Source organism: Trachymyrmex cornetzi, unplaced genomic scaffold (genome assembly GCF_001594075.2).
Source record: "Trachymyrmex cornetzi isolate Tcor2-1 unplaced genomic scaffold, Tcor1.1 scaffold579, whole genome shotgun sequence".
NCBI lineage: Eukaryota > Metazoa > Arthropoda > Insecta > Hymenoptera > Formicidae > Trachymyrmex > Trachymyrmex cornetzi.
The window spans coordinates 1,774,973-1,802,178 of record NW_017299892.1 but is presented as its reverse complement, the minus strand read 5'-3'; the positions used below and the strand labels follow the sequence as shown (position 1 = coordinate 1,802,178).

Here is a 27,206-nt window from a genome sequence, read left to right as displayed (position 1 = left end):
GCTGGCATGGGCGCATGAAGGAGGGAACGAAAGATCGAAGAGCACGAATGACAAGAAAATGTCGATTCAGAGGCGCAACTTATCCGATAACCCCGTTTCCACAGAATATTTTGGTGCTTTAGGGGCCGATGATGACCCATCGATCGTTACCAGTTTCCCCCTGTTCTCTACCGTCACTTCCAGAATTGTCAACGTCACCTCGCCAATCATCACGCAGTCATCAGGTCAAGACAGTCTCTTGGAGAATCTTATTATACCACTATATGGTACAATTTTCTTCCTTTCCATCGTCGGGAATTCTTTAGTGCTCATTACCCTGGCGAGAAACAAACGGATGCGCACGGTGACAAATGTTTATCTGTTGAATTTGGTAAGTTTCTATATTCTACTTGGTTTCTATTGTATGAAGAATGGCTGTTATAGCTCCTCCATAAATGGTAGTCAACACATTATTTGACTCTGGCTTTTCGTGGGTGGAGGAAATACATAAAAAGAGTTATAATAAATTTAAAGAAAATGTGGAAAAAGTTATAAATTTACAAAATAAATTATTCTACTTCTTCATATGAAATATCTAATATCGTTAAATTAATTTTGAAAATTTTAAGGTTATTTAATATACAATTAAGAAGTGTGTATTTCACGATTTGTTTTCTATTAAAAAGTATGTGATATATTGCTTTTTTAAACGAATAAGGTTTTTTTTAGATGCGAATACTGTAAAATGCACTTTAATTATAATTATGTATTTTAAGAAACAATTTAAATACACTTTTCATTCATAAATATGTATCTTACTTAAAATTGAAACAATAGTACATTCCGCTATATCGGTGCAGACCGGACGCTGTGGAAATTGTTCATCGAAGATCTCGCAAATTAGCTTTCACATTTTGCACACAATGATATATTTGGCGGCAACATGCGGTAACAGGTTTATCCAAAGCTGATTATCCCGGTGACATTACTGACAACGTGCGATAACATTAGATTGCTCTGTAATTGATCTTAATTGAATATACCCGAGATGAATACATTCTGACATTATCTTTCAGAATTTGTTCGAAAATTATTATTAAAATAAGCAGGAAATTTTTACTCGTGCATACCGTGTTTATAACTCATAATAAATAGACAATATTAGTAAACTTTTAATTAGCATAGTTATAATAAATACAAAATTCAATCTCACATATCCACAGAGCTGTTATAGTCTTTAAATATATAATTATTTTTTAGTAAAATGTCATGTCTCAAATCATGATCTATTAATTACATTCGATGCAAAGCGTTTTTGTGATTTGAACATATGTAATATATGAACTAAATATAAGAAAAGAGAGCTATATGGTAGAAAAACAGGTGTTGCTTTCTTGATTACATTATATCAATTCTTTTTGGCACAGTAATTTTTCATCCCTTAATTTTCCATTCCCAGGTGGTTAATGCATTATTTAAAAGTAATGTGCAAATGCGCGTTCTATCTATAGATTTAAACGCTTTTTCAAATCAGATACGAGATAAAATATAATATTGCGTGTATGCTCAATGAAATATTTCTTGCAACTTTTACAATGTCTCATGCAGGTTTCTGTGCGAGCAAAAATATCCGCTGGCTTGTGCGAGAGTTAATAAATAAAAACAGAGGATGATAAGAGAGGCAACGAGACCAGGAGATTCAAGGGTCTGCAATGTCCTGCGCGCATCTGTTTGCCAGACCGTTTTTGCATATTCCGCGCGAGTGGTGTAGGGAAAAACTGCCAACAGCACCATTTTTTCGGCTACACCGGCTGCTAGTGATTCGTCACGCAAGCATTGTCATCATTCTTCCAGAACGAAGAAAAATGTTGGTCACGTTCGCGAATATCGGAAATCTAAGACCTTTTCTCGCTATGTATTCATTGAGGACAAACAATTGATCAGTGATAAAGTAGGCTTTTTTTTATAAAGAATATTTGCAGATGTCATACGGCATTTAGTTTATCAATTTTATTTTATTATGTATATAAGATCGCTGCATAAGAAAATCTTCAGCTTACGCAATTTAAAAACGAAATTTATCGGCGTCAATCGTTCATTAGTACATATACTTTATTTAATGTCTAAATTGTTCAAGATATACTTTTAATAATTCAATAGGTTTATCTTTAAGAGTGTAATTTTTTAATATCGCTACTCTTTTCATAGAAATGACAACAATAAGATATGCTATGAATAAACAATAAAAATAAAAAATATGAATGATTTGCAAAGCAGTAGAATATAATGTTAATATTTTATCGATAAATAAAAATCTATTAAAATGACCGTACAATCTTTAACCTTAATATATTTTATTTTTATCTGATCCATAGACATTTGATATATATTGCTTTACGATATTTGTTCACTCGTGCGCAAGATATGAAAGTGTAATCAAACTGTTTTAGGGGTTTTTTTACATACACTATACATCGAAATTGTTTATGAAAAAATATATAAATTTTTGAATATTTATATTAAACCAAAAATTCTAATTGCACTTACAAATTACGAAAGCACAAAGGAGAAAAGCGTGTACAATGCACAAAAATAATGCAAATATTATTTATAAATATTTAGAATGCAACAGAAAAAATATTGAAACTGATAAGTTGAGTTTTTTTTTGCTACTTTGCCTGCTCATCTCCACATACAAAGTATCCAACAGCATACATTTCAAAATGTAGATTTTTTAACTCTTTTTTTAGATTTAGTTCAGATTCAGATAGTTTAGATTCAGATTAGTTTAGATTCAGATACGTAAAAATATATTACTTAAATAGGGAACTATTTGCAAAAATATATAGGGGACAGTGGTCTAAATCGGACCGTGTTCCAAATAGAACCTTTTTAATTTAAATGAATACGGTTAAGCAGATTTTCGTGCTATTTATAATGTAAAGTCCTTATAAGACACCGAACACGTAATAGCAGTTTGACAGTTCTCTGTCACAACATTCATAAAATAGACGCAAATATGTATTTTCAGCCATCGTGTGAAAATTTTTTTAAAAAAAGAAAATCTTTGTAAATCATTATTTAACAGGTGTTAAAAATTTGAAAAGTAATTGATTTAATATAATTAAAGAGTATAATAGAATTCAAGCATTTTGCATGTGATCACTTTTGCGGTTTATTGTAAAATTTGTTCCAAAGTTCGAAAGGACCCGTATCCAAATCGGACAGTACAGTGAATAACTTATAGACCTGGTTGTAGTACTAGTGATCAGCTGACCAGATCTGGTCCAACCAATTAAATCAGTAAAATATCATGAGTCATCAGACTCAGATTAGTTTATATTTCTGAAGTTTCTATAAAAAGCACAAGAATATAACTAATTACACGTAGCTTTTTAATTATAATTAATAATTAATTAACAAGTAATTTCTGAGAAATCAATTATTCAAGATACAAATAAGGTATCTTTAACTATTTAATTACGAAAAAATGTAAAAAGTTTTTTAATGCGAAAAAAAATTAGATTTATTAAAGTTTATCCTAAAAAAAACTAATCTTAGATTGATAAAAATATTTAACAATATATAATTTTTCGGTATTTTTGTTATATTCCTCCAGATTATTTTCGGGTATTATTATATTGTAATATATTATCAATTATAATAAAATAATAAAACCATAACTCATATATAATTTGTAAATAATATAAGAATCTTTTGTTATACTAATTTTTATGATAATTCTATGCAAGTACATTTTATTTACTTAATAGTACTTTTATTGTAATTATTGTGTTTTAATATTAACTGACAATGAAAAGTATGCCGCTCTGTTAATATTTAATCAAATCCTCATTACAGCTCATCTTCATGAAAGCTTGTGGTATTCGGATCTCATAATGATACTATGCAAAGTCTTATAAAGAAGTATTTCTTTTAAATATTAGAAATAACATTATGTGGAATAACGTAAGAGTCATAATTACATAAATACTATCATAAATTTGTGGTTATAGAAAATAAATAAAAAAAGAAATTTTTACATAATTTTATACGTTCAATATTAAATAATACACTACAGAATAAAAATATGATAGTAGTGTAATTAATTTATGATATCAACAATAATACGATTTTAAAAAAATATATATATATGTGTAATTTAAAAACAAAATTCGAACAATTACCAATTAATATATTTTAAAATTTAAAACAAAGCACGACATTTGGAGAAAATGTCGAGCTTATACAATTTATCGTAGTTTCAATGATATTTCTCGTTCTTAGTTCTAGCAGAAATCTATACTTCATACAGAGTTTTGGCTGCAATTTTTTCAATTTTAATTTTTTAGTATGAAACATGCGAACTCTTCCAGCATGATATTTTTCCACTCCAAAGTATAAGAAAAAGATAAATATTTTTACTCTTGACTATACAGATCCCGTTAGTCGGATTCTATCAAGATAAAATGTATTAATCTTTCATACTGATTGTCGACTCTCGATCGTCTTAATACAGTATTTCCTAGCAAAATCCTTTTGTGAACCCGCTCATCTAAGGCATATATTTTACAAATATTCTATTTTGCGTTTTGTATTTCTGTAATCTTCCTTCAACAAGGATTCATCGTACTGATAAGCGCCTTAGCAGAGACTTCAGCTTGGCGCCGGAAAGCTTTTCTGGAAATGTAGTCAATAAATATAATATGCTATATATGAATTCGCTGTGTTTGTGAACCGCACAGATTATCATGTCGATACCAACTCATCGTGTGTAATATTCTTGCAAATAAATAACATCCGCGAGCGAATAAATTTAATTTAATTTCCTCGAAATAGAAAATATCTATTTTTATATATTTATTTTGTGATATGTAATTTATTGTGTATGCAAATCAGCAATATATTGTTGTCTATTATACAAAACATTCTGTGTAGTTTACAATACAATACAATAAAAAAAAGATTGTATATACGCTTCTCGGTTGTATATTTAATATTATAAAACGAAAACCTGAATACATAAATATCGTATAGAATGTATTTAATCGCAAGTATTTTTTACGACCTTTGCACGTCGTTTATTTCCCGCTGGTATTTTGACTACTGCTGAAAAAGTTATTTGTGGAAAATTTTAGAATACTATAATCCGTGATTTAAATACCAAAGAGTTCGCGTATTCATATGGACCAGACATCGCAAATGACACCGCCCGCTTCAAATTCGTCGTCATAATGGCCTTTTGTCTTCCACCACATGTATCACACGCCGAGCACAGATTCCTCGAATTCCAAGAGAATATACGCCAAGTCATCATAAATAATTTGTAGTGACTACATCTCATATAGTATCAGTTTTATTTATGTGTACGTTACGTGAATGTGTTTTTGACATCACGAAAGAAAAAAATGGTAATGTTTAGGCACGTGGGATGAAATTCATTCTAACCAACGCCATGATCTTTCATGAAGATTTGCAAATTTTGAAATAATAAAAAAGGAAATGATAAAAATTGAACTGCATCTTAAGTTGAAATTAAAAAATTTAAGAATTTAATAATAATATATCTATAAATGAATTCAAACACTGCACCTACATGTCTTTTCGTGTACAATGAGAATTTTTTTTTTATTGATCTAATGTATAAAAATTTCGTGCAAATTGGTTCAAAGCGATACATTTTTTTCAATATGTTATTCGTATGATAAAATGTCAAAGTTGAGACTGCTTAAATGTTACGCTAGTGTTCCCATCAATCAGAAATGATCGATATCACGTTCGGATTCAATATCATTCATCTGATCTCCCTTCCGACTTTCTATTTGTTCAATATATCTAAGATCACTAAATCGATATATAACAATTATTTTTATAATATGATTTTTATAACCATACAATTTAAGGAAATAAAGTGACTATACCCACATGTTGTACAACACACATTTCTCTTGTCACGCTCATTCATCACCTTTAGAGATATCGATTATTTGAAATATTTTTTATTATTTTTATTTACTCTCAATAGATTACATTATTGCATCATCTATCTTAATATTTAATTATTATTCTAAATTGTATTGTGCGTTAAGTTTTTAGATAAAATTTATTTGAGTTTAGAAATTTAAAAATATTGTGATAAATAAAAATTAATAAAATGCATTGGTATTTATCTATAAAATTTCTGTCAAACTTAAATCAAGATTTCTAGCACATCATTCAATTTAATCTATCTCGCTTCATTGATTTCATCGTCGTTGGTGAAGTAAAGGTTCGAATCTGTCTCTGACAGAAGGTCGGCAATTGAAAGGGCCGAAAACTATTTCGCGTGTAGGAGTCAGTTAACAATTAACTGCCAAAGGTGACAAGTGTATGACATTTCCACGATCGTAACGAAAACGGAGAAAGTAATTAAAATAAAATAAAATAAAATTGAAAAATAACCGTGGGAGTTATATGTATAAACAACAGAAATGTTACTAGAAGACCACGAGTTTTCTATGCATCAACTGCGCTGGATATTCTACTGAAAACATTAATTGCGGATGTATAAAACTTTATCTTGAAAGAAGAGAGAGCTTGTGGTTGCATTTTTAAGAAAAAAAATTTACCTTAAGAAAAAAACAAAATTTCGCATATGAAAAAAAAAATAAACGCAAATTTAATAGAATATTCTTCATAGTCTAAACACAAATTTTGTCGATAAAGGGTAATTCCACATCTTCCATAATATACGTTCTAATCCCGTTAACTTTTAGGTACGTATTTCTACTCTAGTAATTACCGACTAAAATATAACTTCTCTACGTAGAAGGGAATATTTGTTCGCTTAGTAATTAGCTGTTTGATATAGATTTGTAGACAAATTGTTGATAAGCTTTTCTGACATAAAGAAATTTGGAGGATTCTTCGTCAATACAATTTAACGGGGGTGCGCCAATAAAGTACACATCTTTAAAAATATTTAACCAATATCTTACTTGCAATTAAATCAGTTCCGTTGCTTCATATAATTAAAAAAGAACTTGTTTCTTGTATATCGTATGTTTATGATATAAAAATATGATATAAATAATAATGATAATAAATAAAGTATATATATATTTTTTTTTTATTTATTATCACCAAATTAATAACATATTTTATATCTACTGTTATTTAAAACAATTATAGTATTTGCATCTTATTCTTATTTTTTCCCATTAATATTGTATAATAAATACAAGAAATTAAAAGGTTGAATGTTTTATCTTTTACTTTTATAAGACACCTGCTGAATAAGAATTTTTTTCAATGAAACTCGTGCTCGTAAAAAATCTATACAAATATTTTTTTTTCGGGAAAACACAAGTATGCACTCCGATTTCAATGTTGGATTTTTCTGTGTGTAAACTCAATGCTTTTTTGTTTAACAACTGCGCCTGGTCTGATCAGAAATTCTGAGCCAGAGAGAGAATAAAGCTTTATTTCTTTTTTGGTCAAATAATCCCAATTAGAATCATTTATTTTGTGATAAACTCACAAGAAAGTAAATAGAACAGATAAATCAATTCTCCTTGCGCTGAACAAAAATCTATTAACGTTGTTAGGTAGATTGAATTTCAGATAGTCCATTTCACTACTATAGTATACTCAACGTATCGTTAATTTTTAACAAAAACTTTGGACCACTTGAAATAAAATTATATGTTTGCCAATTATAATAGGATGTTAGATTTCACATATGAATGTAGATTTTTCAAACACTTCTATATCACGTTAAAAATTAATTATATGATATAGAATATATCAATATATGCGCGCATGCATTAATATTATTAAAATCTGTATGCATATATAACTTATAACTCGAAAGCTTTAATATTATCATTGAAGAATTTTATATATAATATATTTAAATCGATATTTAATATTCGAATAACATCGTATTATACTACATTTTCATTTATTTATACAAGTAAGTTTATTATTCCATATTCATGTTAACTATTCCAAAAATCAAATTGTAAACATATCGATAAATATTAAATTGTTTATATATATATATATATACAAGACATATACAATATATATGTATGTATTTATGATACCCATTAAAATATTTCATAAATTATTTGTACGCAACGGTTATAATATAATACGATTTTTAAACTAAAACTGCTAAATAAATATAATATATGCCGTGAAAATCAATTTATAAAACATAAATGCGCCGGTATATAGATGTACTTACAATAAAAAACGAAACGAAAAAGAACGAATTTACGAAAGAAAAATCAAGATGTTGAATGTTGTACTTACATTTCGCGTGACAATCAAATAAAGTGACGAAACTTGGATATCTCAAAATAAAACTCTCAATTGTTTGACAAGCCAAAAGGTTGTAACGCATTGGAAAAGTCTGTCACTTACATGACAACGTTATAATATAAAAGAACTATCCTAACCAATAAGAATCTTTTATTCTGATTTGCAATTATTTGTATTTTAAGTAAATTAAAACTGATTAGATCTACTGTGTGTGTGTGTGTGTGTGTGTGTGTGTGTGTGTGTGTGTGTGTGTGTGTTTACACCTTTTTTGTGAGATAAAACGTTCTTCTTAATATAATAAAGTTGGAAAATGAAGACATATTATTATACCTTCACCATTCGCTGTATAACATTTTCAAATATGTACCTACACAATGGAAGAACAAATTTCTTTTAATATACTATGAGTTTATATACTGAAGGTATAGTCACGTTCATAAAAATTTTCATGCAATTTTGTAATATTTCTCTCAATGTCACTTTAAAAAGTACAACTACGTATTTACATAGAATTATAATATAACTGTGTTGTTGAAGCTTGTTGGAAAATCATAATTTCTGTTTACAACAAGTCTACCTTGAACGTTTAAACATGCTAACTGTAATATGAAACAACTGATATTTCGCAAAACGCAATCAGGATTATAATATCTGCGCTTATCGCGCACGCACACACACACATTTTTAAGCCTATTTCTCATAGATGTTTCCTGTGTAAAAGGAGATACATAGTGTAAACACGTAAACATTGATACAAGCTGTAATATTTATCACGCTGAAATAACACGTCTCTGCGTTTCAAATACTCACAATTTTTTTTGCTCTTAACCGAAATTGTTAAATCGGTATCGAGTATAACATTCTAGTTTCTCTCCTATATCTCTGCTATCGCTTTATCCTCGTAAATTTTTTAGCTGTCATATTTTATTCCGATTAATATTAGATTTCCTCTAAAAATGTTTTCCAAAAGTTGTTGATAAGTAAAAGCGAGTAATATAGAGTAACATTATATTTTTAGAAATATTTAGTTAATTTTAATTAATAAAATATTTCTAAAAATTTTAGTTAATTTTAGTTAATTTTAATTTTTAGTTAATTTTTTCGTTAAGTTTGGTCCTTAATAGGTATAAATTACTGAATTTAAAATGTATGATATGTATTGAATTATATGTAGCATCTTGCGAAGATCAAAATTTACAAACGATTGAGAAGTTTAAATATTCTTCTAACAAGAAATTTGTAACTGTTTCGTTTAAACGTGTTATGTACGACTACTTAGAAACAGTTATTAAACTTGTGACTTTTCAACTTTCTGCCTGGCAGAATAGCTGGACCGCAAAACGCGAAGAATAAAAGTTTGGCGAAGCCATTAAGTATAAATCGCGTAGTAGTGCTTCCTTTATATTGACATTATTTTATTCTTCTTGTTTTTTAATCCATTAATATAGTATGAGAAACATATTATATATTTTATTAAAATATTTAAATTTATTAAAATATTCTATCCATGTTTTATGGAATAATATTTTCTATGTCTATAAAGAAATATTAGATAAAAGTGTGTAAATTTTCAATCGCTAGTAATGCTAAAATAATTTTATTTCAGATATACTATTCCTTTCTGCCAAATTGTATATTCTGATGTATATATCTTTATAAAAATATAAATTTTTATTTTTTATGCATTAATTTGACGTGATGTTTAGTTCGAACATAACATCAAACAGTACCGAATGAAAACTCAGCTACCTAATAATATTTAATATAAAGTCATGGTTGCGTAATAACAATATTGATCCAGTACAATTCTTACAGTATTTGTTTTTTGCACATTAACAGTTTTTATTTACTTATTTTTATCCTCTCTGTCTACTTCCAGAGATCTTTGTAGTTCTAGTTACTTATTTAAATTTTTTTACGAGTTATGTCATGTGTCTAAAGTAAAAACTTTCATTGTTAAAAAGACCAGAAAACATTGAATGAAAGAAAAATAAGATCTCTCTTTCTCCTGCGCTTGCCAAGATCAGACAGGACTTTAATTTAATTAAAAGTCCGTCTTGATACGAAAAAATGCTTTTTTTGGAAGACGAAAATTATTGCATCACGCATCACATTAATTTTCATGTACGTTTAAACAAAAAAAGATGTATATGTATGTAATGTATAACTATTTACAAATATGCAAACAAATCTTGAATCTTCCGGCTACGAGTAAAATTGAAAATTTCCAACATCCAATTTATCGTGTCGAAAGCCACTTTCTTGTTGTTTACTGATGATCGATCGACCTGGACTCGGAACCACCTTTATTTAGCCTCACTAGTCGAGAAAGTACACGAATGAAGAAACGATAAGGTTATTTATTTCCACCATACTTTGGTCTAAGATGTTTGAACGTTTCGTATAATGGTTTTTGCACTTTCTCAAAATAAAATCCGGAGAAATAAATTTTGGTATAAATTATTGATTACGTTTTGATCATCTTGTAAGTACAACTGTTTGTATGTTGTACGCTTAGCAATTCGAATCGTTGATATTTCTTATTTTTTGCGAACTGGAAACAGCAATTAACCAAATTATTACCGATCTCTGTTTCAGGCTGTATCGGATCTTTTGCTCGGTGTATTCTGCATGCCCTTTACTCTCCTGGGGCAAATTCTCAAAAATTTCGTTTTCGGTCTAACAATGTGCAAACTAATACCATATTTTCAAGGTAAGTTCATTGATTCATTGTTTTCAGGATAACATAAAAATTGGATATTATTGGAAATGAACGTCTCCAATTTTTGTCCCATCATCTCATCGTTGTAAGGATAAAAGAATTTTCGCGAATCCCTGTACGCGTATACGGCATCATGAAAATCACGAAAATGTTGTTTATCGCTTATTTTCTCAGATGCCATATTCTACAAGACAAGCTATAGAAAATTTATTAAGTAGAGGATTATCAAGTAAATAAAAGTAATCGTTTTAAATCATATCAATATGTAATAAAGCTTTCTGCTCTAAGAAATGTATTAAATCGTTACTTTGCTACTAAATGATGCTGAAGACACTAAATTGGTAATCTGCTTATTTACTTAAGTGGATAATTATTTATTCAAAGTTTATATAGAGCTAAAGTTAAAGTTGCCTTGCAATATATTTTTTAGTATCTACAAAGGACCCATGGAAACTGTTCCTCACTGATTTTAATAGATTTTGGACATATAAAGCATCCAAAAATATTAGATACATACTTTTTTGTTGCTTATCTCAAAATTTAGCGAAACGAATCCTGCGGACGAGGATAAATTTATAAAGTTTAATATTTTCGAAAAATGTGAATATACCATCATCAAAAGAATACAAAATTTATATATATAGATATACGTCAATTTTATTTTCATTGATAATCTAAGCATAAATACATGCTTGATTTATCAACGAAAACACAATTTTATTAATCTTTGCGTAAACATTTCTAGAATTTTCAATTGCATTTTAAAGTGGAGTCTAGTTAATTTTAATATACAAATTCATAATTTTATTATGCACAAATATTAGCATAAGTGCTACAATAGTGGCGTAATTACGAGCATTTTCTCATAAAAGAGATGCGTATTACGCGAAATCTAGCACGCCAGTAATTTAACAACCATTTTAGTTTTTATTTAAAAAATACAGTCATACTTTTGTTACAATAGCTGTCCTGCTTAATTTATAATTACAAAAGTACTTTTATAAAAAAATATAAATAGAATTCATATACATATATATTTTATAAAATATATGTATAGTATATGTATAATATATATTGTATATACATTTATGGGTATATACACAAATGCGGGTTTGTAAATGACAATCATAAATAATAAAGATAACAAAAAAGTAAATGCATTAGAAAGGTTTGGAAAAAGTTAATTTCTTCGCTCCTGTAAATTAATACGCAAAATGAACTTTTTGTTGCTCAAGATGATCACAATCTAGCAATGACTGTATCGATTATGTGAACAACAGTCCGCGCCGTTATCATGAAATTGAACACACCTGCTACATAACAAATAAACTTCTATGTATTCCCCAATTTAATTTCCAATTAGTCTTCCGCGAATAGCTCGTTTTCTTTAGTTTGGTTTAATCTGCGGAAGACTGCGCGAGAAAAATCGCTCGAGAAAGATTCACTTCCGTAATTTATTTATGCTTTTTTCTCTTTTCGTCTGTTTCTATTAAAGAGAGAGAATATTAATAGTATCGAGTACAAGTTAAGACTGTACACTTTACGCCGCGCATAACTTCTGTTTTATTTCACCGAAGCTTTTCAATATTCAATTAAGGAGCGCAATCGCTCAGATGATCACGTAATAGAAAGCACCGTTTTGTTATTTACTTGCAAAATAAAATACCTACGTTAATTTAATTTTTCTTTATACAAATTAACTTTTTCTAGACACAAATTATCAATTTTAATTTTTAAAAAACCCTGTATTTCGCAAAAAATTCTTTCTTCTTCTGATATTAAGTTGTGTACATGTATACTACGCATAATATAATTTCTTAATCATTTCTAGTAAATAAAAATTGTATTATATATTGATTAAGAGATTATAAGCATATATTATGACATTCATGTGTCTTTTTCGTTTCAAATATCTATCGTGATCTAAATTCGTCATTTCTCAATGTTCGCAGGGACATTAATCTTCATTGACATTGAATTTCCGCCTGAAAGTATGACAATGTATACAGATACATGGTACTTTGATAAGTCAGTTGTCAAAGTACACCTAGTTCGTATCCGAGCTTTTACGGAAATCGCTTCTACTATATATGCAATTTTAAGATCGCATATCGAAAGGAAAGAGCTGGTAATGCTAGGTAAAATGCGACACCATTAGAGAAACATTCTCGTCCATCGAGTCTTTGTTACTTTCGACGATGCGTAATAACATTTTCGAGTAATGCCATGATGCATGGAGTACTATAGTAAAATTTCATATACTTTAAAAATTGAGTTACAATCGTGCACTTATCAATTTATTAAGGCTGAAATTAATTACGCAAATATAAGTTATTCTTTACATTTTAAATAGGTTATTATTAAGTACATTAAATAATAAATATTATAAGTTATTTGTTATTTAAGCGAATATAATTTATTCTTAAATGCACATAATTTCTTCAATATATATATGATAATTTAAAACTATTTAATATTTTATTTAAATACGCGTGTTCAAGCCACTATAGATCTTTGATATAACGATCAATCTGCTACCAACGCGACACTCAAAAAGCCTGTTGTTGTCAGACGTGATATATTTGTTAAACGAGCAGCAAATTGCCATTGCGCAATGCATATACAAGTGACTGCAATGATCTAATGCTCTAAGTTGCAACATAGTTCACATATGTGAGTAGTAAATACGTAGGTATCTGTAATAATTTCTCCGTGTGTGTATATACTACATGATAACATAATTTATCTATAAGGTGGTAATTAATTATTAATAATAGTCTACCAAAAAACATAAAATAAAAAATTTGAAAATATTTTTCTTGCCTTCCGAAAAATATCTTGTTTTCATTTGTAATAAGTGTTTTCTATCTCATATAGTTGATACATATTTGCATAAATTCTAGAGGTGAAGCAGTATTCTCTTTTATATAAAACACAAATATTAAACTACTGATTAATTATTGATTATTTATTTTTCATATGGATTACTCTTTGAAGTATCATATATCTAAAAATGATATGATAATATAACAGAGAGATACATATATCGATTATTAAAATATTAAAATATTTTCATATCGATAATTGATTACAATAATAAACTATTCTTATTTATGAGTCCACATATAATATTATATGTAAACTTTCTTTTAATTTTCGGTGCTCCTAAAATTTGACAATTTATTTCAGGGATGTACAACTCTCGTTATTACGTAAATAAATTAAATATTTGATTTATTTACATAGAGTTGTACATTCCTGAAATAAATAGCCAAATCTTAGGAGTACCGAAGATTAAAGAAAGCTTATTTATGTATTGAGAGAAATTTTATATATATATTTTGTATCACGAAATACTGATGCATTTAAATCTCGTTGAATATTACTCCCGCGTATTAAAGAGCTTGGCAATAGGATATTGTGGAATTATGTTGTTCCACGAGAATGACTAATGTGCGCCAGCGGACTCGAAGTCGAATTCCCGTCGTGGGGAGATATCGCTCCGAAAGAGACAATTCTGGTGCATATACGCATATCTACTGTGCATTATAACCGTTGCGTTCGCGTTCGTGGAATTTAACCATTACCGATGATATCGTTCCCACAAAATCGCGTCTCAAATGTTCCCCGATAAAGGAAAACGATCGTGCGTACTTCGACGATCACGCGAACTTTTATTACGCTCGTGGGATACTTCTTCAGGTGCATATAACGCGCTATTAAGTTTTGTTTTATGTTCTTGATCCGATATTCAAATGGAATCAGGTGTGAGATAAGAGATATGGTCCGATGAAATGTTCAGTACTGTTTGGTTGAATTTAATATTTTCTGTCAATATTTTACATCTGCCGCTTACTTTTTATATCTTCCTTCTGATCTTTATTGTATATTGGATTTTTAAATCATGCGATATGATTGCAGCTGTAAAACGGTATATCGCAAAACGTAACTCTTCTAACATTAACACTAACTTGAGTGTTAGATACAATGTATTTGGGATATGATTTAGGAGAAATAAATAACAGAATCAAAAATATAAAAGTTGTCGCGTATCACTATTTTATAAAAAGTTTTATTCCTGTGAATTGTAAATTCTTTTTCAATAGATTGCTCATAAAGAAAAAAAATCGTGGATTTTCGGGGACACACACACACACACACACACACCTATGCATACACGATACGTTACGTTATATGTAGGATAATCTCTTCCAGCGAAATCTGCTTTGAAATTGAAATCGCATGAACGTTTTTCGTCATATCGTAGATATTCCTTTTCTCAAGACATTTTTATCACAACGTAAGCGTAGAATATAATCATCTCTCTCCCCTTCTCCGTCTCTCTCTCTCTCTCTCTTTTTTTTTCCTCCATTGTAACGGATTATACGTGGCCAATCCTGTCTAGAAACGACCCAATTCGCAACGTTCCGCTTTTCACTCACATATAAAACAAAGAGATTTTAACGGTGACCTTTTACAAATAAAACAGTATAATGTACTGAAGCGTAGTGTAACGAAACCGTTCGTGAAGAATTTCTATACATTGTACGTGTACTATTTTTACATAATGAGCAAGCTCCGTGCCGCAGTCGTATTAATTCGTACATTAATAACGTCGATTAATATGCGTTGGTAACACGAAATCTAAAGGTCTTTATGCAAATTTTTATAAGAACGTGATCGGCTTAGCTGAAACGACACGTATTTGAGATAAGTTATTACAATACTTATTGCGATGTTATACGTAAAAGTGACGAATACCGTAATTTCTACTATCACTATATGCCCTGCTGTCGCAATGAAAGTGACAGCAGATGTTCTTGATGGTGTTCTTCAACGGGAAAAAAAAAAAAATTTAAGATAACTTTGTTGCAATGCGTTTTTCTTCCGGCTTTTGGAAACGGAGGTGCGACCTGAATGGAATCCCCAGTGGCAAAGGTCACAAGCGCATTAGGATGAATAGATGCACTTTCATCTTACTATATGAAGGCATATATTCGAAGAAATATATTCAAGAAGAACAGCGGAAAGTTATGGAACATATTGGTACTCTAAAACGACGTTCTACTCGATGTTCAAAAAGTTTACGTCTTTCTCGATTTAGTCACCTAATATGTCCGTCGATCTTATGTGGCGTGTGTTTTCTCGCAGTTAATATCAATAAAGACGAAAGTGACGAAGAATTTCAGCTACCTGCGATGTATCAAAACTAGCGATGAATTTGTGCAAGATGATTAGTTTAAAACTTCTAAAGCAGCATGAAAGTTTTAATTATTAATTATAACATCTAAGTATAATAAAATTTTAACTTAATTACTAAAATTAATGACATATAGAATATTTAAAAAACAGTTAATACCAACAATCAAAGAACAATAATTTTATTCTTAAATATATGATACTTCAAAAATACCAAAAAAATACTACTATTTTTATTTTTGAAATAGATAATTCATAAAAGACGGTTTCTTCTTGAAAGAACAATCAACGTAACAGGACATAGTACAACGAGTATGTTAATTTTGTTTCGACTGTCACTGCTCTATGCAAATTATCTTTCAGATAAATTCCTTATATACTCTGTTCTTTCAAAGTGTATAATTAATTTTTTTTTGCTATAGTTAAAGTAAATTAACTCACAATATAGTCGCGCCTTTGTTTGTCTATTTTTAATGAGTCACCATGAAATTTTTTTCTTAATTTAACAGTATAAAAAGTAAGAAATAATTATTCATAAAATTCCATAATTAAAAATGTCGTGATTAAAGACGGAAATTACTGTACGGTATTAGATAGAAATACGAGAAAATGTTTCAATAAGAACCATAATTGTTCGAATGATTGAATGAATAATTCCCAATTAAATAAAAATGTAGACATATTTTAATGACGTTAGAGGTTAGAGGTATCGAGTGAATAAAAAATCTTTGTCAAGTGAAGTAATTGTATCTTCTAAAAAATAGACACATATATTGCAATGCACGTTCTTAATAAAATTTAAAAAAATTAAAACGTGGGTAGAACGAGCGTCTTTAAAATTGAAAATAATTACAACGTGGGTGGGTAGACTGCGATCATACACAGTCCGATCATACAGTATCCTATTTTATCTTTTAACAACAAATTTTTTAATAAATTGAAATAGATTTTCCTTAGCGACCGTATCGAATAAGCATTAAAAAAAAAAAGGATTGCAATAAATTAAACTTCAAAGAACGAAATAAATAACAAAATTCTAGTTAATTTTAAATATGATTTAATAAATTTTTTATTTAAAACTTTAAAATGCATTTACATAAATCTATAAAAAATTACAAAACTATGATAAAAGATAACTTTCTTCGACATTTTTGCTAAGAAAAAGCTAAATCGAATTAGTTAAAAAATATGTTGAAAAACTAGTGCGTCAGAAACAGAGATAAATGCAAGCGCTTTAAATTTCAATTTAACACGTATTTTTAATTTTATTCTTTTGCTAACACACAATGGTATCTATCCATTTTCGTGATGATGTTGCACAATCGGATTAAATTGCAATAACGAATTTTTCAATTAGGTGAAGGATATTTGATAAAATCTCTGTAGTCGTATCATGCTGATAAGAATTTCCTGTTAATAACCTTGACATGAAATATTTTGTAAGTAGGTCGTGGCCGCAAAAGGATTTCGTAATTGGATTAGAGGTCATCAGGAACATTTCTCATAAAATCCTCTCTTGCTCAATCCATCTGTACTTTAAACTGTAGGTCGTGAAAATTGTTTGGCAACACTTTTAAGTCGAAACTTCTCCATTCTTTTGTACAATGATAGGAGAGAAGAAAGTAGACCGAAGTAAATGCGGTTCTCTGCAGGAGTGCATGTCACGTGCGTTCATTTTTTGCAACGTACACCAGTGGTCCAGACAGTTAGCTGCAACCCTCCGATTCCATTATTGAATGTCGAACTCCTTTCCATCATCGACAACTGATATTTTTTTGCTAACAATCGGACGTGTTCTCACAGTTAGTTTGATGTCGTCCTACATCGAAAGGAAATGGAAAATATATTTATTTTTCTTTCCTATATCTTCCGAGACAGTTAAATTTATCGATGTATTTTTAATTTCAAGCTGAACCGCATGAAAAAAAGTATATATTACAAATCGATTGGCTGTCGATACTTCGTATCACGCAAAAGTCGTATTAATTTTTTATTGCGTGAGATAGACAGACTCAAATTTTGCAAAAAACGGCAATACTAAAAACAAAAACAGTCCTATATCCACAAAAACAGGTAATATGTCTGCACGATAGAGTACAATGGGATTTAAAATGATACGCTTTTTCCAGCCGTGTCAGTGTCGGTGGGTGTCTGGACGCTGGTTGCCATTTCGCTCGAACGCTACTTTGCCATTTGCCGACCATTAAAATCGAGACGATGGCAAACACAGTTTCACGCTTACAAAATGATTGCTGTTGTGTGGACTCTCAGTCTCACATGGAACGTACCAATTCTCATCGTGTCTCAATTAAAGAGCTTAAGCGGAGGTAAGAAAATATCCACCTTATAAAATTACCTCAGTTTTAGATAAATAAAAAAAGAACAATAACTAACAAATATATAATAAGTAATTAAATAATTTTACATTTCAAAATTAACAACTAATTAAATTACGAAACGTTGGCATCTCAAGAATGGATTTGGACACGGAGGAAACCCGCGAAACGCATAACCTTTACACAGAAAGCACCCGTGGAAGCCTCAAAAATGTTAACTAATTAAATTATTTTCTTAATTCGTTTTTTTTTTATTAATTAATTCATGAATAGTTATCAATTAATAGGTATTTAATTCGCAAAAATTTGAACGTCACAGAATATATATTTGCGAATATATATATTTCATTGTGACATTTACAGTATTTGTAACAATTTTATTTGTCACAGTCGCTTGCTAGATTGAAACTGAAGCTTTAACAGTCGTGTCGACATTTTCATCTCAATTCTATACCAATATCCACCCTGGCCTTCCTCTGAGAATTTCTTTCACCGGTAGCTTATGCATATACATAATATTCAACTACTGGCATATTGAATCCTCAACAATATCGAACATCTATTCCAAAAGAAATTAGGCTGTTTGCGCGATAAATTTTTGTTATAGTAGTTGCTTCTTGGTTAAATAAAAAACGTTTTTAATATTTTAAATAAAATAACGAACAATAAATAATTATTACTAGCAATTTGTTTTATATATTACATATTGATTGACCCTATTTATTTAGTGGCTATTCAAAATTTATTTATTACGTGGAAATTTATTATTGAATTGAAAAAGACCGGAGCCGGTTGTCATACGAGATTGATTATTAAAAAGCTAATAACTCAATCAGTATATTCAGCAGAGCATTCTCTTCTTTTTATTGCGTAGATTGCTAATATAATATTAAATTGTTGTATAAAATGGACGCAATCTAATTGATATATACATCAATTTTAATCGTTAATAATGCGATAAATAATGGTCTGAACCAAAATTAAGAAAGAAACTTTTAATTCAAAATTCCATACTCTTTCACTCTGAGAAATATCAATTAAAAGTTATGGGACACTCTGTACGTACATATAGTATTTCAAAATCTTATATCCATTTTTTTCATATAAAAAAATCATTATTCACACACACATAAACACACGCGCGTGCACACACACACAAAATATATGACACCCGTCCCAATCTCCCTATAAAATATTGTTTCTTTAAATTAAAAAAATCTAATCGATAACTTGCTATTATTACTTTTAATCTAATTTAATTAATCAAATAATACGTAATAGAATACGACTATAACCAGCAGTTATAGCCAGCAATATAGATGCTTATGTTATACGATGAAACTCTTGCAATACTAATCACTTGTTTTGACGTTTCTCGGACTTAATATTGAGATATTGTAAGCCAACTGCGCAGCAATATCAATGTAATCGATACCATATGTGACTTGCTGAGCTTGATATTGAAGCAATGAAAGTCAATTGCATAGCAATGTCGATATATTATCGATTAAGTGTATATATACATACATACATATATATATATATATATATATATATATATAAAAGAATTATATTAAATAAAGCAAGATGCATTATTGATGTTTTAGTGAACATAAATCTCACGGTAAAAAATAATTTATCACGGTAAAAAAAAAGAAATTACGCAACTTTTTATTTGTTAATAAAGCTTACAAATTATGAACAAATGAATATCTAATTTTAATTAACGACTTTAAATAATGGTTACATCTAAGCTTTCCGCGCAAAGAAATACGAAGTTAGATCCTTATTCTAACCATGTGATTATTTTGCGTTGAGAAAATGTAGACGATGAGGATGTGGCGGTAATACGATCTCTCCTCTCTTGTTAGTTATACCAGAACGTGTTTTACGGCCGAACGGTTAAAGAACTTTTTCGTATCATGTGGCAATTTTAGGAAGGCGTAAGTGTCGCGAGGAATGGCCGAGCGTCGGCGCCGAAAGGGCTTACAATCTCTTCCTAGACGGTACACTGCTTCTGATACCATTGCTGCTTATGAGTTTGGCTTACTCACTGATAGCGATAAAACTTTGGCGTGGCTTGAAGCTCGAGATCCGACAGTCATCGACATGTACCAGAAGACGTAAGTGAAGTGTCGCTTCAATATACGGGACGTAGATATGACAGTACCAATTTTCGCGCGTCGAATCCTGTCGTGTCGGCATCGGGAGGGTCTTGGAAAAATATTTTCCAAAGCTGCTACTATGTTAATTTCATTTTATTTATATTAATTTTGTTATAAAATCTATTGGACGGAAAATTTATGAGATAAATCGACCTAACTTTTTTGGCCATTTTATTTTTATATTTGTCTATATTATTAAGATTGAAAGTTGTAAACGTTATGAATTACAGTCAGGAGAATGGAATCTAACGCAACGATTCGAGGCTCAAGCTACAACAACAATAATGATCGAGATGCAAGGACTACAATGGTATTTGACGCTTGCGGCCCGACTTCGAGATCGCGGCGAAACTTCTCGTCTTCCTCGAGACACTTTCAAAGCGCTTCTCAAGGTGTACCATCTAGGGTGAGAAAATACTGAGCAAACATCACCTTGGGATAGAAATTCCGATTATCATGATCTATGTAATGAAAACCGAGGCCAGAAGTCAAATGCATTAATTGCTTAAATTATTTGATCTGTAATATTATTTTCTCTTGATTCTGTAATCGTAACATTGGACTTGTAAGATCCAAATTTAAATAATTCTACTAGAGAAAAGCGATAAAAATTATCTTCTTACTATTCTTCATAACGTATATTTTAATAAAAATTGTTAACACATACAAGAAACCTGAAATTTAATAGAAATTTTTATCAAATAAAAAAAATAAGATATAATAGAAAGAAATTAAAAAGGTGAAATTTTTATTTTTTTTTTATATATTTGTATTTTAAATACTTCATGAGGTTCAACATTACGATATTAGCGTGATTGGATTCTATTTTATTCATTGTAAAGCTTAAAATACGTAATTAAACGTGACATTCAATAAATGTATTAAAACATGTTTGTATTAATAATATTGTAATTATTCTCGAGATTAATACTAAATTCTATTATTTTCATTACCACTTTATTAATTAACAACAAGACCGTGGTTTCGATTGTAATTTACGGAAGTGCTCAAGTGCATAATTAACTTCCCCTGGCTAATTGAGATTTCATGATCCAATGAAATAGCCCGCGGCTAGACATCAGATAAATTCACGCAATTAGGATGGCAAATTAATCTATCTAACGTTTTGAGAACATTCACACTGAACGTATGTAGTGGTTAACCGAGACATCGCGTTTCTCTTCCTCCTTTTTCAAAAGAAGGTGCGGTTACCACGGACAGTAGTCTCCAGGGTGCTTACTGGCAAGTCTCACGGTACAGATTTGTCTCAGGCATCCCGGATTCAGATACGAGCGAACGGAAGTGGCTGCTTAACGCGAGACACGAAGGATATTGCTAACGAGGATCAGCAGGATTCACCTTGTCCACTTACCAGACAACACGTGATACGCAGTAATTACATGGGGAAGAGCATCGAGGCGAAGAAGAAGGTACATACAGAATCCTGATTGATCGAATTGAATTGCTCTCTCAGTAAAGCGAATCACAATTTCCGTATCAAATATTTAATGCAAGATCACGTGTGAGCCTTGCATGCATATAAAGCGCGCATTGTAAGTTCCCTCGCCATAGCGTTCGGCATTTCTCGTTTCTACGAAATCGTGGGATCTGGAGCAAGCGTCGGAAAAACGCGTTGCCTGGCGGTGCACGCCAAGCCGCAAGATGTTTATCAGCGCTTCGTGGCTGTATTAACCTTTTATTATCCACTTGGTGCGCGACTCCTTCCCAAAGAATCCTATATTCCTACTTTGCAAATACAGAGCATAATATTTAGAGAGACCGTAATATTTTCCATATATTTTGCACGTAAGACGATTTAATCTCGCGCACACGGGACGTTGATCATGCCATGCTTAAGCGAGCCGACACTCATGGTACCGGAATATACAACGAGACAACACTCGCTTTATGTAACATGAGATCCAGTTAGAAACATGTTCACCTGAGACAGGTGACTATGCTCGTCACTTATTCATTAAACGCGAATACCGTTGGTGTTGCAGGTGATCAGGATGCTCTTCGTAATAGTCCTCGAGTTCTTCGTGTGCTGGGCACCGTTGCACGTAATCAATACGTGGTACCTTTTCTCGCCCGAACTGGTGTACTCGGTCGTCGGTAGCACCGGCATTAGCCTAGTGCAATTGTTGGCATACGTCTCAAGCTGCTGCAATCCGATCACGTACTGTTTCATGAACAGAAAATTTCGCCAAGCATTCCTCGGGCTCTTCGACTGCCACCGCTGTTGGAGGTAAAATCTAGATGAAGCCGTGCGTATACGTTTTCCGTTACAGTGGCGATTTAAAAGGATTTATCACAACGTAAGGTGAAGCTTCACTATCAAGTCGGCCCTCTTTACGTGTTCTACCAGTTGGCTGACGGAGTACAGGATTAATTTCGCGGAAGATACTTCGGGCTTCCGCAATCGGATAGAAAGACTTGCAATTACGTAACAGCCGTTCTTAAGCCCCAAACTTGCTAACACGTTCTCGCTTTTAGACAAAAATCGTAAAGTGGCAAAGTTCGTTCTATAAAATACTTTTAAGTTAAATATAAAACATAATTAAAATGATAAAATAGTATATGCATTAAAGTCTTAGTGCTCTGTTAATGAACTTTGGATAATACTTTTAAAAGTACCTCGGAGGAGAGAGAGGATATACTGATTCAATTGCACGATTTTTAAGGGAAAAGTCACACGAGTTAACGTGTGGTGCAAACGCTGTTAAACTGAAAATAAACGTTCACGTAAACGAGTGTGCATTTTATTTTAGGGTAGGTTGCAGACACAGCGACATCGCAATGGCGGCCACCGGAAATGCCGGACAAGTTGGCAATAACAGTGAATTAAGTGGAAACGACTCAACAGTGTATCTGGGCAAAGCGTCCCTCGCTGCTAGATCAGGTATCATTGCACTGCTAAATTGATCATTTTGTTATAGTTATATTATATTCCCAGATTCGGTTGCACACATAACACGAAACCAAATTTCCAAGATTCTATTATGATACCGCGATATTATGCAATACAGTGTATACATAACGGCCAGAATTTCATCAAATTATCATAGTATTACGCGATGTCACATTCAAGATTTTGCCGTTTTACCACGTGAAATTTTAGGAGATTTCTGATTTGTTTTAAAATCGCGATTTCTATTCATGCCTGATATTTATAAAAAATATAAATAAAATAAATGTTTACCTCTTGTTTAGTCTGGTTGATAACAGTTTACTATAAAGCATCGACGTGATCGATAATGGTCTGCCACAGACATCCGCTAGCTACTCGTGGTACACGTTAGAGTTCCCGCGATGTAATTTCCACGATACCGGTTTACATTAACCGTATACATATACCGTACGTTTCCCTGAACTTTTGAATGAACAATTAGTCCTGCTCTAATTCCTACTTGTCCGAAGCTTAATTATTGTATCCATCCCATGAAAATGTTCTTGGTCTGCGTGTCTGATAGTAAAATGACAATAAATTACAAAGTCGCACGATGCAAGATTTAATACTATTAGATTTACTGTTTTAACAGATTTTCGATGAATAACACAGAAAAATAAAAGCAATATTTAAATATTTTTATACAGCCGATATTAAAACTGATATGTAAAATTAATCATTAATTTTTGAGATTTGGATTATTACGTTGCAAAATAGAATGTTTATATATTTTGATATATTTTGTAACGTGTGACATATAAAATTTAAATAATATTTATGACACTTTACGGTCTATTTGTTTTTTTAATGTAGTACATTAAGATTATAACAAAATACAATTTTCTCTCAGTATTTTTATAGAAAAAGTAAAAGTAAAATGTTTCTGTAGGAAAGAGATAACAAGAATATTAGCTTTGGAATTAGTTTTATATTACATGATTATACCCAATTGTGAACTGAAACTTGCCATTTCTGCTTAGAATCTCAAATTACTAATATACTTGAAAAATGAAAAAAGGCACTGTTATTTCTGTTATAAAAGGAACTAGTAGTAATCTTGAATTTAAACGCCACAACGAAATTTCGAGTACCATATACATATAACTGATGTAGCAATAGATATAGTACTTAAGCGGATTGTATATAACGTAAATGAGCAGTAATGATTGAATTTCATAGAAACTATAAGCGCTGCTTATCTCGAAATATTCTATCCGAACTTTGTGGAGATAATACTACATGGTTCTCTTTTTCTCTTTTTCTCTCTTTCTTTCTCTCGATGAATAAATGCATTGTCCCATTTTTATCCTCGAAAATTCACCAAGTATGCATTTCGTCGTAATCTTTATTTTATCTGTGCAAAATATTAACTCATGTAAATGTGTGTGGGTATATGTGTGTGAAAAATGGTATGTATTTTAATAAGTGGTTTTCACTAAAACTATATATATTCGGATAAGTGAAAACTTGAATTATCCGAAATAATTATTATACCATTACAAAAGATCACAACGATCACATCTGAATTTTAATTAAAAGAGAAGTAAGAAATCTATGTGAATTTGCAAATTTATCTGGCACATAAATTTTAAATATATATATATATATATATTTTTTTTTATCATATACCGATTACAAAAAATACAAAAATGTACAGTATTTTTTATAGCTTTATATTCTGATTCAGAGATTATAGATTTCAAAGATCCGCGTGAATTCGAGAATGTCAAGATTTGAATTATCCACAAATGAATAAACAAATAATTATCTCGAATTATTTGAATATCCGCAAAATGCGAATCGTTATTTACTACCCTATCGTCACTTCACAATAAAGAAATATTATTTCAGAAGTAGTGCGGTTGCTGGAGGAGGAAGATCGTGTCTAGTATAAGTCGTGTAGATTATGCGACGTGGCGGTGCGACCGAACGTATCTCTGCCCCAACCTCGCGAAGAGGAAGACTTTCTTCTGAAAATATCCTGGCCGCCCGTCGACAAGATCGCTTCTCGCACAAGTGGTAAGAAACCCGCACATGCCGGAGCGTCTCATTGCTCATCGAGATCTTCCTGCGTGGACAATCTCCACTTCCTTTACGATTGACTGAAATAAAACGTTGACGTGATTTCCAATGTTCAGTGACGTGATTCCCAATGTTCTATATACGAAATCATTGGCCTAACGGAAACTCAGATCTCATTTTTTTATAGCTTCAGTTAGATTATAAAAACCAATATCTGTATTAAGAAAAAAAATCCATGTTGTGTCTTTCCGAATTCGCGTCGAGAATTATTTTTATATTCAAATTGATCGCGCGGTTAATAATTTTAAAAAATTAATGGTTTTGTAGACATTTTAATCGAATAAAGAATAAAGATCTTATATATATAATAATTCTACATGTATAAAAGAAATTAATTTGTCAAATTTTGTCATTAATTTGTGTTATAAGTACCTTAACGAACTTATAAAATTATTAAAATTAATACTTATCAGTAGAACGCGTTACGTATGATCGATTAATATATTCTTAACAACAATAATATCAATAATTCAAAGTGATGGACGTAAATTAAAAATTGTATTTTTGCATCGCAGTTTTTTCTTATCTTATCCTTTAAGTACAATAATAATATAATAACGCTATAAATATTCGCGATAGCGTAAAACATACCGTTCCCTAAAGATTAATAATTAACCTGATTTTAACGAGACAATATCTTACGTTTGAATTAAAAAAAATGACAAAATGCTTTCGGCACTTCCACAGGCGAGCTCTTAACCCGGAGCTATAAAGTATATTTATCTAGTAAACACAGTTTTATGCGGAAAACAAACACAGTTATACCATTTCTGCTTAACGCCTGCTCATTTATGTTACTTACGCTAATTTCGAGAGACGGTTTTAAGTTTCATGTTTGCGCGTACCTAGTTATTAGATATTTTACATTTATTGCAATTGTAACATAAACCGCGTTTAATTCAATTTTGCATGATTTTCTGTGAAAATGGCGAAATTTCGCCCTTCGAGAAATGCCCGGCACGTGGCGTTCAAGAATCATTCGTAAGGTGCATTACTCAACATAGAAATGTGCCGTATGATATGTAGTATACATATCTTTCGTGCATATTTTTGATACACCTGTTGCACACGATTCATGGATCTGTCAAAGAATAACCCTTAAATGATAGCGTAAAGTATACAACTACATTACTTGTCCACACGGCGCATCAAAGCTGTATTTGCTCATGCTCTTTCATATTTATATGATGGCGTTTCAGTGTATTATACATTCGTGAAAATGCAAGCGTTTCTCGTGTAAACCCGTGTTACGTAACGTCGCACCGATTTCGTGAAACGTAACTGTTCTAAAAGATTTACTTTATCTCCATTGTATTTTTGTATAACGTACTTTTTAAAGAAATATTTTATTAATGAAGTACTATTGCTGTATAGCAATATTTTAGTCAAACGTTGAGTTTCGTTACATTTAGAAAATGATACGAATATTTCAGCAATGAGAGACGACTTTTTAAACGATGCATTCA

At 30.7% G+C, this 27,206-nt stretch overlaps 1 protein-coding gene across 1 annotated transcript; it reads left to right on the top strand.

Moving 5' to 3' along the window:
• The first annotated feature begins 15 nt into the window (after positions 1-15).
• Positions 16-25,693, top strand: LOC108766260 (cholecystokinin receptor). Its single transcript, XM_018515441.1, has 9 exons — positions 16-370; positions 10,885-10,999; positions 18,337-18,534; positions 20,481-20,666; positions 20,939-21,114; positions 21,908-22,138; positions 22,712-22,956; positions 23,480-23,610; positions 25,510-25,693. Exons 1-9 carry the CDS (start codon positions 59-61, stop codon positions 25,545-25,547), a joined length of 1,632 nt encoding a protein of 543 aa, XP_018370943.1. The 5' UTR covers positions 16-58; the 3' UTR covers positions 25,548-25,693.
• Positions 25,694-27,206: the final 1,513 nt, after the last annotated feature.

What these genes read in the sequence shown, in the direction of transcription:
- LOC108766260 (XM_018515441.1), top strand. Translation starts at nt 59, where the DNA reads ATGTCGATTCAGAGGCGCAACTTATCCGATAACCCCGTTTCCACAGAA. An exon ending in ATCGACATGTACCAGAAGAC is followed by an intron (nt 20,667 to 20,938) that starts GTAAGTGAAGTG and finishes TATGAATTACAG; the next exon opens with TCAGGAGAATGGAATCTAAC. An exon ending in GTCCCTCGCTGCTAGATCAG is followed by an intron (nt 23,611 to 25,509) that starts GTATCATTGCAC and finishes ATATTATTTCAG; the next exon opens with AAGTAGTGCGGTTGCTGGAG.